The sequence below is a fragment of the Asparagus officinalis genome, chromosome 7, assembly GCF_001876935.1.
Source record: "Asparagus officinalis chromosome 7, Aspof.V1, whole genome shotgun sequence".
NCBI classification, from domain to species: Eukaryota; Viridiplantae; Streptophyta; class Magnoliopsida; order Asparagales; family Asparagaceae; genus Asparagus; species Asparagus officinalis.
The window spans coordinates 133,463,369-133,478,488 of record NC_033800.1 but is presented as its reverse complement, the minus strand read 5'-3'; the positions used below and the strand labels follow the sequence as shown (position 1 = coordinate 133,478,488).

Sequence of the window (15,120 nt, the reverse complement as noted above, 5' to 3'; positions counted from 1 at the left end):
AAGGAAGTAAAAGGGAAGATTAGGAGATATAACAGACTAATTAATCAAGTAAATATTATCATGAAATCAAGCTTGTGTTTAGAAAAAAATTATTTACACTTCGCACCTATTTTTTTTCTACTGAGTCTGTGGTAATTACTGACTTTTCAGACAGACAAAGCTTCAATGCTAGATGAGGCAATTGAGTACTTGAAATCACTTCAACTACAACTTCAGGTATTAAAACCATATGCGCCTTCGTATTTAACTGCCATCTTTCCATGCACAATCTAACCTTTGTAAATGCATTATTTCAATATCTCAGGTTATGTGGATGGGAAATGGCATGGCAACTATGATGTTTCCTAGTGTCCAACAGTATATGGATCGTGCCTCAATACTTCCGATGAATAAACCAATTCAATTATCGAGAACCCCACCATTAAACCAAATGAATCCAATTAATTTCCCTGCTCAAAATATGGAATCATATGATCAATATTATGGCTTTCCCCAAACCCAACTATCTCCTCAGGTTTGTAGGGCATCTTTAGTTCATTTTTTTTAAATGCTTCTGCCTGAAGTTTGGCCCTGAGTTTTAATAATGCAGGCCATGAATTTATGTTCATATGGATCCCACATGCTGCAGCAGAATCAAACAGTAAAGGTTTCTGGAAGTAATAGCTTGCCGACATCTGGTATTCATTTTGAGAATGGCCACTCTGGTAAATAACAACATTGCATCTTACAGTCTGATAATTTTTTTTATTATCGTGGTAATTCAACGCTTTTGCCAAGTGACTATTTCCATCATTTGTGGTATTGAAGATATCCTTTGAGATTGATTCATCAAATTATTGCTGAAATAATTTAACTACCTTGTGAAAACTAGTTCTTTTTCTAGGATTGATCTTGTAAAATTGTAGAACTATTTTTACTGTTGTCATCCCAATTTGCATCTACCAATTGCACATTTACATCCCTTTCTCTTATTAGCAGTCATAAACCAGTCCATTTGCATTCCCTATTGACCTCTTCTCAGAAGTAAGGGGCTGTTTGGTTGTATGTTTTTACCATGTAAAAGGATGGAAAGTGTAAAAAAGTGGGTCCCAATGTCAGCTTTCATCACTTTCAATTGTTTGTTTGTAGTTGTGAAAATAGTGTAAAGTGATTTCATATGCTGATGTGGCTTGTAAAGTGATTTCATAAAAAAAAAGACACGATTTTAGGAAAAAGCTGACATTGAAGTCAGGAAAAAATAATAAAAAATAATTCTAACCAATATGATCATTTGAGTAGGGATTACTTTTTACACTTTCCAAACAAACAATTAAAGTTATATTTGCAAACCAAACAAACAATTTATGATTCCAATGGAATCAAAAACAAACAAAGAAAAGTATAAAAGTGAAATTGATGAGGTGGACAACAACTTTCCAAGTTGTGTCATAAATACACAACTTTACTAGCAACAACCAAACAGTCCCTAATATATTTAATACTGTAATTTATTATTCTATTCTGAAATTGCTGTCTTGGTTTGATGTGTGGCAATAATGATAGAGAAAGCAACTAAAGCTAAAACCGTAACAACAATGAGTTCTAGGCATTAATGACCGCTTCATGTTGATTTCCATCATATGCCTTTTTCCTATAGCCTTGATTTACCAATAAACATCCATCCTTTTTAAAGTTTTATCACATTTTCTAGTGGAAACAAGCCGAGCAAGTTAAGTCATATGTATGTCTAAACTTCATGAATTTCTTTCTTGCCTTGGACAGGTTTAAAACATGGCAATTCAACGTGGTGACTGAAGCACATGAAGTTAACGGCCTCCCGCTTTTACTCTCCTAATACTCAGACTAGAGTTCAAGGAGAAATGTATCTTGTATGCGTTGAGAGAATGTTAAATGTCGTAAAATATGTCAGAAGAGCTGATATTGTGAACTTCTAATGATCAAAATATTTTTTCAGATAAATTACCATGGTCTTCTTTCTCCTTTTTCCTTTACGAGGCTACGAATTCGTCTCCATTGTACTCTGTCTTCTCTATAAGAGCATTACTTTGGTCTTTTCCTTGTTAGAGTCTTCATCCGTATATTCATGGATGCCTTCAATCTTTTGTATCTCTATGTACCCATTTTTTTTAATGGAATATCTCTTGTCTATTTATTAGTACGTTAATTCTCATTTCTCATGGCCATATAACATCTGGGAGTAAGTTTCGTATTAGATTTTCATCTTGTTCGCTATATCTTTCATCTTTCAGCTAAAGCTGATTATGGTTTATGCTCTTGCATTGTGTGTAATCACCATATGTTCTCCTTTCATGGAATTGCAGGAGAGGACATGCTATTTTGAATTATTCCTCATTTAAATCCAACAACTTGTCTACTTGCTGATTTGCTATTTGTTTGTTGTAGCTGCTCCCCACCAACTGAGAGAAAAACAACAGGATCACCTTTGTAGTAAAGTTCTGAGAGTTCTATTGCATGAAGATACTCTTATCTTTCCTCAGATTATAAATATTATCAGCTCCCATACCCTTGAAAGTTGCCATATATATTTTATTTGAAGGGGTGGTTGTGTCCGCAGTTAACTGTGCAGTCTGCAGGTGAGAAGCAAGTACCTTTTCCTGAAAAAAGTAAAATATGAGACCAAGTGGCACGCAGAATAGCGTTTTCATAAATTTTTCCTCATCTGAGAGTCCTCTGCTCACACTTGCCCCTTATGGAAAGAAATAGACCCCTCATATGATTGATTCTGATAACTTCAGTCCACATTATCTTATGCTGAGCCTATTTATGATGCATGTTACTTTGATTTTGAAACTGTTGGTGGTCCTCGCAGGCTTTTATGTCTCAGTCTACTGAGCAAAGCCCCTTCCATGTTGTGGGCTCTCCTCTCCTTTTGAGGGGAGCGAGAGATGAGAATGTTTTGGAAGTCCAACTCAGAATCTTGATTGTTTAAATTTAAAAAAAATAAAAATCCTCAAAAGCCATCCCCAAGTGTTTAGAAATATTATTGTTCATTGTATATATAGCAAAGATAGTTAGAAATTTGCATGGATATCTAATTCTATCAACATGATCAAGTCATAACTCCATTAGATCCGATGTGTTCAAATAAGTAGTAGTGATATTTTCAAATGAGTCAACAAGTTGTGAGGACTGTACAAGCTCACTCATACCTTCTAGTAATTGAGGTTGCATTCGAGGGTGAAGAAGTCTAGAGTTCTTCCTTTCCATTGAGGTTTCTTTCTTCATATAGTTGGCATATCAAGCTCTAATTATTATAATAGCAGTGCAAAACAGCACAAAACATAATATTTTGAAAAATTAGTGCAGTACTGATCAAATTTGATGCTTCTTGTTGTGTATTTCAAATACACAAAATTTGTTATTTATTTTTAACATTTGGTGTTCTCAATATCTTTCAACCTTTGGTGTTCCCAATGTTCTTCAACCTTTGGTGTTCCCAATATTATGATTTAACATTTGATGTTCCCAACGTGATTTAACCTTTGGTGTTCCCAATGTAGTTTAACCTTTCGTATTCCAACATTGTTCACCTATAAATAGAGACTTGATCTCCTCAGTTGATAACACTAAAAAACGTTTGTGTTATATCTTCCTTCGTGTCAGAGAGAAATATTTGATATTCTTTGTAGAACAGTTTATTAGAGTGCACCTTAACCTGTTGTCTGCCGTTGAATCCTGTCAGGAAAGACGCAACTGCAGTCTTTTGCACCGAGAAGGAGCGAAATCTTTTCTTAAGGACAGTGATTACACATCTCGGCAGTTCGCACACATTGTGATTTATTCCGACCATAAGAAATTTCTTCAACAATCTTAAGAAAAGATCACTCCAATGGCTGGATCAGAAAATGGTGTCATCAACCTAGATGCTGCAACTATAAACTTCAACGGAGTTTCGACCATCGTTCCGCAGGAGAATTTTTTATCTGGGCGACTTCTCCCAAATATGTCGAAGATCGAACAGTTCCAAGGAGATCATTTCAAGCGTTGGAAGGAAAGGGTTTTTGATACCTTTGATGTTCTCAACTATGCTGAATATCTCACCGAAAAGGAACCTCTATCAGGTTTGGTAGATAAAGCAAAGCTAGTGGTTTGGCAAAAAGATAACAAGGTATGTCATCATACCATCTTATCTACTTTATCAAATGAGTTCTTCGATATTTACTGCTCCTATAAGAATGCATATGAAATATGGAAGAAAATAACAAACAAGTATATTATCGAAGATGCTGGTACACAGAAATATGCTATAGGCAGTTTCCTAAAATTCCAGATGAATGAAGAGAAAGAAGTCTTTGCTCAAATTCATGATTTTCATATACTTATAAGTGATTTAAAAACTGAGAGAATTACTTTACTTGATTCCTTTATTGATGGATGTTTGGTTGAAAAACTCCATGAGTCCTAGGATTATTACAAAAATCGTGTGAAACACAAACGGAAACAAATATCTCTTGAAGATGTGATTGTTCACATCCATATAGAGTAAAAGAATAGGGCTCAGGATGTTAATTTAGCTAAGGAATTTGATTCCAAAGCTAATATTATTGAAGATAAACCCAGCAACAAGTTCAATAAGAACAAAAATAAGCCATTTAACAAAAATAAAAAGGACTTGAAGGTTAATGGAGGTACCTTCTAGAAGAAAATTAAATGTAATTGCTATGTGTGTGGCAAACCGGGACACCATGCTTTTCAGTGCAGATATAGAAAAGATAATAGTAGAGATAAAGATGATAACAAAAATCATCCGAAAGCAAATTTTGCTCAAGGAGATATTTTCATGGCTGTTGTCTCTAAAGTCAATCTGGCTGCTGGGAAGAAGAACTGGGTGGTAGACTCTGGAGCTACCTGCCATATTTGTCGTGATAAATTAGCCTTCTCAGCATACACTAAAGTCAAGGATGGAGAATAACAAGTCTACATCGGAGACTCTCGTCCTGTTCTTGTCAAAGGGAAAGGAAAGATCTATCTCAAGTTGACTTCGGGTAAAACCCTTGCTTTGACTATTGTCCTGCATATTCCTGAAATTCGCTCAAACTTGATATATGTTTCTTTGTTGGGAAAAGCTGGTATTAATGTGGCATTTAAGGCTGATAAGTTTGTGTTAAGTAAGAGTGGTACTTTTATTGGTAAGGGTTACTATAATCAGGGACTATTTGTTCTGAATAATCTTGATGTTATAAATAAAAAACCTTCTTCTGCTTACTTGCTTGATTCCTTAGAAATGTGGCATAGTAGATTAGGACATGTTAATGTTCAATACTTAAAACGGATGAAAGCATGTGGATTATTGTCTGAATTTGCTAATATCAATTTTGATAAATGTGAAGTATGTGTTGAAACAAAATCCATAAAGAAACCTTGCAAACCTGTTTCTAGAGATAAAACAAACTTGCTTATCCTTATTCATACTGATCTTGGTGAATTTAGGAGTACTATGTCTAGAGGAGGAAAGTTTTACTATATTACATTTATAGATAAACATAAGGAAATGATGAATGCCATGCTTGTGAGCTCAGGTGCTCCCTTGAACTTGTGGGGGGAAGCTATTCTGTCTGCATGTCACATTCAGAATATGATACCCCATAAGAAAATTGGAAAGACACCATATGAATTATGGAAAGGTTATACATCTAGCCTAAAATATTTCAAAGTGTGGGAGTATCTTACCAAAGTCCATGTGAATGAATCTAAGAAGAGAAAATTAGGACCTAGAACTGTAGATTGCATGTTCTTAGGTTATGCTCAAAATAGTGCTGCTAGTAGATTTCTTGTTATCAAAAGTAATAATAATCTAGTAGCTAAAAATACTATAATGAAAGTAAAAAATGCTAATTTCTTTGAAGATATTTTTCCTATGAAAAGTAGTTTTGAAAAATCTAAGGTTCATAAGGACTCACAAGAAGTGGTTTGTGAAGACTCACAACAAAACCCCAAAAATTCTAAAATAGAAATTCGGAGGAGTAAAAGAGAGAGAAAATCCACTAATTTTGGTGATAACTTTTACACATTTCTTTTGGATAATGATCTAGTTACCTTGGTTGGTGGGAAAATTTGAAGAAGAAAATTAAGAACAAAATGTGTTATTCTCTCTAACTGATTTAGATAAAGAATAATTACAGCGCTCTCAATACAATTTCTCTCTAACAAACTCTAGAAAAAAATTATAATTCTTCTCAATCGGAATCCTGATTTACAAAAGAGAGAAGGGTCGATAGAGATCCATCCCTTTGTTTAAAACTGGCTTCTTCACGGTAGCGATGAGATGCCTCCCTCGGTGCTCGCGTCGAGTTCGCTTCTCGTTGACGATCTGAACATCTCACTTCACTAGAACGATTAATGAAACTTATGTGGCAAGTTTTAGGATAACTCTTAACGAGTTTTAGAACTCGGAATGAGTTTAAACTCTGTAACCGAGTTGATTTGAACCAAAAATCGGTTTTTAGAGCCAAGTAGGAAATCTCCAAAAGATTTATGTTGCCGAAGAACACCCTGAGATCTCTACGAACACCAAAATGCCGATCTCCTGGATGCCAAAAAGTCGATCCTTAACTCAGTTGAGTTTTTAGATATTTATAGGGGGATTAAGGTTGGTAACTGTCCCCTTATAGAACCGTTCAACTTATGTTTGAATGAGTCAAATTCTAAAAATGGCGTTCTGAGTCTGAACTCTGCGTTTTAGAACAGAAACGAAAAGTTAGGCCAGTTTAAGGTTGAAAACACTGTGTTCGCACAACGTTGTGAATCTGAAACGCATGAATGAACTCTGTGTTTTGGAATTTAAAGAGATTGTAATCTCTTTTACTAGGGCATTTGTAGAGATTGTCATTTTGTAATCTCCACTTTAGCTCCTTAAAATATGGGAGTCGTCAGATTGTAACTGCTGTAGTTGTCTATGAAGACTATTGTATCAGAGTTTCCATTAATTGTCGTGAAGGTCGTTGAATTGTAAATTTCTCGATCTATGTGAAAATCTTCTAATTGTAACCTTCATTTATTGATGTGAAAGTCATTATCTGTAACTTTCATTGTGGAATTGTCCATATGGAAGTCGTCGAATTATAACTTCCATTGTTGCTGTTTGATGGGGATTAACTATATGTAGTAATTTTTAGACAGCCTACAGAACCCCCTCTAAAGTTTTCGAAAGTTCGCGGTTGACTAGAACGAATTTTCGGAATACTTTGGATCCCCAAATTGATTTGAGATCTGTTGTTGAATGATGGTTCACTATATCTATTTTGAAGACATTATGAATTCGATTGTAGAAACTCGCTGTATGTCATAGTCTGCAACTTCTTCGCTACTTTCCTTGAGATCTCCTACTGTTTCTCTAAGCCCGATGGTCATTCCCTCAGTGCTTAAAGTTCTTATGGGACAGTTGGATAATATGATGAGGATGACGATTGAAGAAGTCAGTGATGGACGAGCTTCATTTGATTCTTTCAAGCCACTATTATTGAACTATCTAAGCGGTATCAGATATGTGGGCGACGTTCAATGGCTTCATCACTACTCAAATAGTATTTCTAGCTTGGAAGAGGACTTGAAAGCTTTAGAAGAATTACGTTATGCTGATCTTACTGCCCGAATTACATCAATCTTCGCTGATTTCCAGGCTGAAGCAGCACATAATTATAAAGTCCTACAAAAGAGCTTAGCTGAACAAGAGCTTGAGATTGCACTCTTACAGGGCTAATGCACTCAGAAGCAAGAAGTGGTGACTACTTCCAATACCGCTATACAGACATCTCGAGCAGAGATTGATCGATTGGAGGTGGAGTTGGCTTGACACAAGGCTAAGCTTGGTCGAGAAAAAAAAATCCTGAAAAGGCTCACTTTTGAAAATGTAAGGACTTATGCTACTTATCGTGTGGCGGTTCAAGCTCTTGAGCGTACCCAGAAGGAAACTGCTATGGCCTTGCCGGATGTGAATGAACTTAAGAAGAAAGCTGAAATAACGGTACGAGCCGCTCATGAGGAAAGCTTTCTGCTATAAAGTCTCGGCTCGCATCTTTTAGTTTAATGGGCTCAGGGGATTAACTCTGTATTGCTCTTTTTGATAAGCACAAAATTTTTTATCACTTCTTAACATTTTGAATAAAAAGTGATATCATTCTAGCTTTTTTTACTGTTTCTTAGTTTCTTATGTGTCATATTTTGACTCAAAACAATGAAAATAATTAAAAATACTAGAGGTGTAATTTTAACTTAGCATAAATTATTTCACGAAGCAAGATTTAATATTTATCTTTATTATCGTTTACGATAATTCTAGAAAGTTTCAATCAGATTAGGATGATTGCCACCTCCCGGACTTGACGTTCTATTCAGAAATCATCAAACCCTTGGAGTTGATTGCCTTTCTCCTGAAAAGAATTGACAAGTTTGTTTCTTCTTGTGTTGCGTTTTCACTTGAGACATTAAAAGAAATTTATAAGCGCCAGAGATGTAATATTAACATGGCATGAATTTTTCCTTAGAGTGAAATTCAAAAATCTTCTTTTCTTTATCACCACTTGGGGTAATTCTAGAAAAGTTTTAATCCGTTAGGGATTTTAAGAACACCCATTACTCATATGCAAAAGAATAACAAGTTAAAAGGGGGTATTAACTGTTAGAGGTCTCGTGTTAACATAACAGCGATTTGTAGACTTATCATTCAATTGAAGAGGATTGATAAGTGATTTTAATTGTCAGAGGTGTGATATTAACGTGATAGGAATTTGTTATGATCGGAGCAACTTTGAGAACCTACCACTCTATTAGAGAGAGTTGATAAGTTGATTATCAGAGGTGTGATATTAACGTGATAGAAATTTATTACAATCGGGGCAACTTTAAGGACCTATCATCCTATTGATGAGGATTGATAAGTAAATTATCAGAGATGTGATATTAACGTGATAGGAACATGTTACAATTGGGATAACTTTGAGGACCTATCACCCTATTGATAAGGATTGATAAGTAAATTATCAGAGATATGATATTAACGTGACAGGAATCTGTGTACTTGTGGCTTGGACAAGATTTTGGAAATTAGCGTCTTATTGGAGAGAATTGCTAAATGAGTTTATCATCAGAGGCGATGAATTTTGGTACTTATGATTTGAACAAGATTTAAAAAACTTATCACTCCGTCAAAGGGAGTTGATAAATTAATTATTTATTACTCTGTTGAGGAGAGCTAATAAATTGATTGCAATTTGAACTGTTTTGAGGAATTTATCGCTCTGTTGATGAGCATCGATAAATTGATTTTGACAGAAGAATTGTTGCCACCTCGGAGTGATGCAAACTGAATCCAAACTCTGTGGGGATGATGATTGTCATAAGTGTAATGTTAACTAGATGACATTAGAAAATTTTGCTAGCTGATACAACTTGGGTCCTGTTGAAAGTGTACAGAGGTATTGTCAACACTCTGTCAAAAGAGCTTGTGATACATGACTTTCATGCGAATAATTGCCATGTTGGAAATGTGGGTTGAATCCATCGTTTGAGATTTAAAATGTAAAGAGGGGTTTTTTATTTGATTAATCAAACGCTGAGTTGACACACTCGTTAAAAATTCAAACCTCGGGTTTAACTCTGTGTTTAGAGTTGAAAAACATAGGGTCGAGCCTGGCGTTTAGGAAATTGAAACGTAGTCATGGGCGTTGCGTTTAAGAAGGCTAACCGCCTCATCAATTAACGCTGATAATGCATTTAAGTGGTTGAGATTCTATTCTAGAATCATGTACCGAATTAACAGCTTAATTAGTGTTATAAATAGGACTGAGTGGTCAAATCAAGACTCATCTAACTCTTCTTGATTTTGTCTTGACTCCTCCGAACGAGAGCTCTTGTTATTTCCGAAGAAATCTCCGACAATCTTCACCTTCACCATCTGTTGACATCCATGGCACCACGAAGAATGAGCTCTGGCTCTAAAAAAGTCGTGGGGACGACTTTGGAAACGCCGCCGGTTGAGGACGCCGGAGGTGTTCTCACTTCCACGACAATGTTGTCGCTACCACCGCTGCCAGGTGGACTTTACTGTTCTGGTAAGTGCTGGCTAGGGTCACTTGTTTTGACAATTTTTTTCAAAACCCTAATTTGGTTCTTGACAATGAGGAATATGACTCGTTGCCTTTTAACTAAAACGTAGAGTTGGGACTCTGTGTTAGTTATGAAACACAGAGTTGAGGCTCTATGTTAATTATGAAATGCAGAGTTGACACTCTGTGTTAATTATGAAACATAGTTTTGAACTCTGCGTTTGAGGTTAAAAAACGCGGATCTTGAACTCTGCGTTTGAAAACGCGGGTTTTGACCTCAGCGTTTGAGATTGAAAATGCATGTCTTGACCTATGCGTTTGAGATTAGTCTTTTGGACTTATATTAGTAACTTACTTCAGTTACTAATCCCTGCTTTTTGTTTTGTAGTACTTTTCCCCAATGTACCACTCTCCCAGGAGCATCATTTTGGGTATATTGGTGGTTTAGATGACAACGAGATTTTTGGTCTTCATGAGAGAATTCCTCTGTGTATTGTCCCTGATTTAGAGTGGACAGACTTGATCAGATAAGCTAGATGTTCTACCCTTAGGACTTTGGTCACCGACCTGGATCTAAAGACATTGGCAGGTCGTAACCAATTCACAAAGCCAACGTTCTTATTTGGAGATCGCATAGCGGCGAATGACAAACTTAAATATATGGAAGATTCTAGGCTGCTCTGCAAAATCAACAACTGTTTCTTATTTCTCCCGAGCATGAAGAGAATGTATCCACTCTCTTATTTTCCAAGTTTCAGCTACCGTAGGGGTTTGGCTTTTGAGCTCGTCAAGGAGAAGGAGAACGTGTCGCTTGGATCTAGTCGACGAGCTCGTGTACAGATTGATGGACAAATCAAAGGGCTAAGGCCTGGCAGATTTGTGAAAAAAAAATCATGCTCAAGAGATACCCCTTTCGGCGAATATTTTCATTCGTCGTTTCATTGCTGCTCAGGGGGAGTTTCCTGCAAAGATGTTCAGATCTATTGACTGGGCATATTTTGGAGAGTGTGGCTGGTGGCCTCGCATGGTGGACTTTGTCCTTGAAAACCTTAAGGAGTCGCTGGCCTAATCTGGCCTTACAATCCCGGTGTTGGGCACCCGATGTGGGATTATTCAGACCTATCCTAATTTCTTTGCCATGCTGGAGCGATATAATCCGGACAGTTGCACATTCTTCACACCTGTCGGAGATTTGAGTTTCGCTCTTCATGAAATGCAAGCTGTATCAGGGCTACCATTCGGAAAGATGCCCTATGAAGAGTTTATTCCTACTACGAAAGAGCTCTCTATCTTGAGAGAGGCACACCCAGAGATTTATGCAACCTTTTGGGAGTTGATGTGCCACTTCAATATTTGCGCTCAAGTTATCGAGCTACGGGGAGGAGGCATTATGCACACTGCTTGGGCGGACTATCTCTTCTATAATTTGAGTCAAAAAGATGTAGGCATGACCCGACTCACTGCCATCTCTCCTAAAAATATCAAAGCTCGCATTAAGGCTGCTAATGCTAGCTATAAGAATAAGCATTCAGAGGATGGATTTGAGACTGATACTGAATTTGAGAGATTTCACTATCAGGCTGCAACTCCTATCTTCGACACTACTCTCCTCGCTGGCTTCTTAATGATATGGCTGAAACATTGTGTAGTATCATCGAAGCCAGTAGAGTTCATCTTAGCTGATGTAGTATACTCAGGTGTTTTATTAGCTCATGGAAGGCCCGTGAGTCTCCTCACTGCCATGGTAGGCTGTATACAGAGTGGCCTATGGACGTTGACTTCTGAATTTGTCGACGTCCAAGAGACAAAAATTGCTGTGAAGAAAGTTTACAGAACTCCTCAACCTCATGTACCAGTGTCGTATATATATTTGGTGACCCGGTTCGTGTTGCATTGCCAGTCATTGATGACAGGGATTACCAACAATAGCAAGACTTCTGTTCCACTTGTGCAGAGTCTCGAGTCGGCCACGTGGGCTAACACTTATATAGTTCGGGCTCGACAGCTCTTGTCTCAAGGGTACAATTATAAAAAATTTTGCTGCTCTCCTGATTATGACGGGGCTGAAGAGGAGGGCACAAGCTTTACAGACGTACTTTTTGACGGTTCCTCATCTTTGGAAGAAGGCGTCTTCAGATGGCTCCTCATGATCAGATTGGGTTATCTGGTCTTCCACCTGAGGGAGAAGTGCATCATCGAACCTTACATGTCTTCTCGTTTCGCTAGGCAGTTCAGATATGATCAACTTTATGTTAGTAACCCTAACCCAGAGTTAGCTCAAATCGGGAATTTGTATGAGGGTGCTCGTGTATGGTATTTCTTCTCTGAGGGAGGGACCCATGCTCAATTCATCTTGCCCAACTTGCCACCTAGTTGCTCTGCTGTTTCAGATTTTCGCGATTGGTTTTATGAGGCTTCTCAGTTTTTGGAGTATAATATATACACTTCCTGCATTAACGAAATCCGAGAACTTTACAAGCCTAGAAAAGGTTTTATAAGGACTTGCCTGTCGGGGATGGAATAATTTTTATCCTGCGAACAGGAGGCGACTGGAGCTGGACAGGTCCAAGCAGAGCTACCAACTACCGAGCCTTGTGAAGAGAAGGAAACTGAAGAAATGCTTGAGGAATCACCCACTCTTGAACCTTGCTTATTAAGATTGTCGGGGAAGAAGGCCCTTACTGCTGCGGAAGAAGGTGAATATGATAGAAGGGCTCAAAAAAGAAAGCCTGTTGGAACCAAAAACTCCCAGAAGGCGAAGCTAATGAGGGACGCGATGAAGTCTGCACCCGTAGTGCTTCCAGATGATAAAGGATATAAAACGCTTCAATCGACTCCTTCTGTCCCTGAGGATGTGGAAGTTGAAGAGAAGTTGAGTATCAGGGATTCAGAGCCTACCCCCTCAGTGGGGCCTATTAATGGGATGACTACAAGACAGTATCTACTAGAAAAATTTGCTTCTGAAGCTGTTTCTGGATCTACTTCCACTAAATTTGTGGGTGTAATTGTAACGCCCCGCCCCGGAATCCCGAAGTCGGTACGCTACTAGATCTGATGAACTGGCCTCACAAACCATCACATGTTTTTTCAGCACGTTTTTGTCCTCACTCACGCGCTCCTTGGAAAACTTCGCAGAGGGTCACCCATCCTAGAATTTCTCCAGGCCAAGCACGCTTAACTTTGGAGTTTATAAGAGTTAGGTTCCCAAAAAGAAGATGCATCTTGGTAATATGAGTATTCCAATCAAATCTATCAATACTAATCATATCACCCTCTCAAGGGTTGGGGTATTACAAACTCCCCCACTTAAACTCACAACGTCCTCGTTGTGCCAAATCATATCATCCAAGACCGTACCATCCGTGTGAGATTCTAGAGGTGGCTCCTACGGCCTCAAGAGGTGGTTTCCGCCCTCTCGACGTAGCACTTTGCGCCGCATAGTACTTAGTTCTCACAATTCCGGTTGGTTTTGCTCTGATACCATTTGTAAATGCCCCGCCCCGGAATCCCGAAATCGGTACGCTACTAGATCTGATGGACTGGCCTCAAAAACCACCACATATTTTTTCAGCACGTTTTTGTCCTCACTCACGCGCTCCCTGGAAAACTTCCCAGAGGGTCACCCATCCTAGAATTTCTCCAGGCCAAGCACGCTTAACTTTGGAGTTTCTAAGAATTGGGTTCCTGAAAAGAAGATGTATCTTGGTAATATGAGTATTCCAATCAAATCTATCAATACTAATCACATCACCCTCTCAAGGGTTGGGGTATTACAGTAATCTACCTAACTGCCCCTCCTCTGAGTTAAGAAATCCTAAGGAAACTCATCGAACAGTTAGAAAATGTGATGCAATTAGTAATCAATGTCGTTAGCCTTGGACAGGCTGCCTTTGAGGATTTTGAACCTCTCCTGCACGGCTGCCTAGCCAGCATCAGGAGCTTGGGCGACGTGCAGTGGACTGAATGTTGCAGAGAGAGCATCATCCTCATGGAAGAGGAATTGAGGACGTTTTTGGATTGGCAACGCACTGACTTAGAATCTGAAGTGGAGTAATCTTTTTTTGTGGCCCAAGCCTCGAGGGTGTGACATCAAGAAGCTCTTCATAAGAGTTTATCTGAGAAAAAGGCTCACCTGGAGACCTTACGGGAGCAACATACTCAGGTACAAACTGATATGGGTAGTCTTGCTGCTGGTGTTCATGACACCGAAGAAGCAATTGTTCAGCTAGAGACTGAGTTTGCTCAGAAGAAGGTCCAGTTTGCTCAAGATGCAGACGTTATAAAAGGGCTTCAGCTTCAAAGTGATGACATTTTCAAGAACTTTTGCAGCGAACTCCAAGCTTTTGAGGGAATTTGAAAAAAGATTGTTGCTGCAGCGCCTGTTGGAGAAGAACTTAGGAGGGAGATTACAGAACAAGTCCAAGCGGCTCATGAGAAGAAGCTGTTTGCGCTTAAGTCCAAGCTCAGATCCTTCAAATTGGTGAGCCGTGACGCTTGAATCTTGTATTGCTTTTAGCTGAGGATGGGAATTTTTGTTTGTTTTGCATCAACTTCATGCCAAGTATAGCCACTCTGTATCAGATTAACAATGTTGAATGTGAGTGATATCATAGTGCTTTTCATCGCCTCTTTCTTGTTTTTGATTTGGGACAATGAAAATATTGGAAATGCTATAGGTGTAATGTTAACTTAGTATGAATCAGGAATTCTTTTTATTATCACTTAGAATTTTTTAATCGTCAGAGGTGTAATGTTAACTTGATGAAATACAAACTGGGGAGGGTTTAAAACAATTTATTCTTCTTCTTCAAATGAAACACGAATAACCAATCCCCAGTCTAAGTAAAATTGATGTTTCAACTTAGACTTTGTTAGGGAAAATAAACATAATTTGTTAAAAATAAAACGTGAATAACCAACCACCAGCCTAGAGAAAGTTAATTCATTATCTCAGACTTGGCTGAGGATTAGGAGAATGAGACTTTATGGCTTATAGGTAATACTTCTTGAGAAATTTTCCATTAATAGGCATCATGAGTCTGTCGCCTTTCTGGTT

At 38.1% G+C, this 15,120-nt stretch overlaps 1 protein-coding gene across 1 annotated transcript in view; it reads left to right on the top strand.

Annotated features, from left to right (window-relative positions):
- LOC109851042 (transcription factor PIF4-like) overlaps positions 1–2,054 on the top strand; it is a 2,976-nt gene extending 922 nt beyond the window's left edge. Inside the window, exons 4-7 of the mRNA XM_020421155.1 lie at positions 151–216; positions 305–514; positions 590–704; positions 1,762–2,054. Coding sequence (XP_020276744.1) covers positions 151–216; positions 305–514; positions 590–704; positions 1,762–1,790 — 420 coding nt within the window. The 3' untranslated portion in view covers positions 1,791–2,054. The remainder of the gene's footprint in view (positions 1–150; positions 217–304; positions 515–589; positions 705–1,761) is intronic.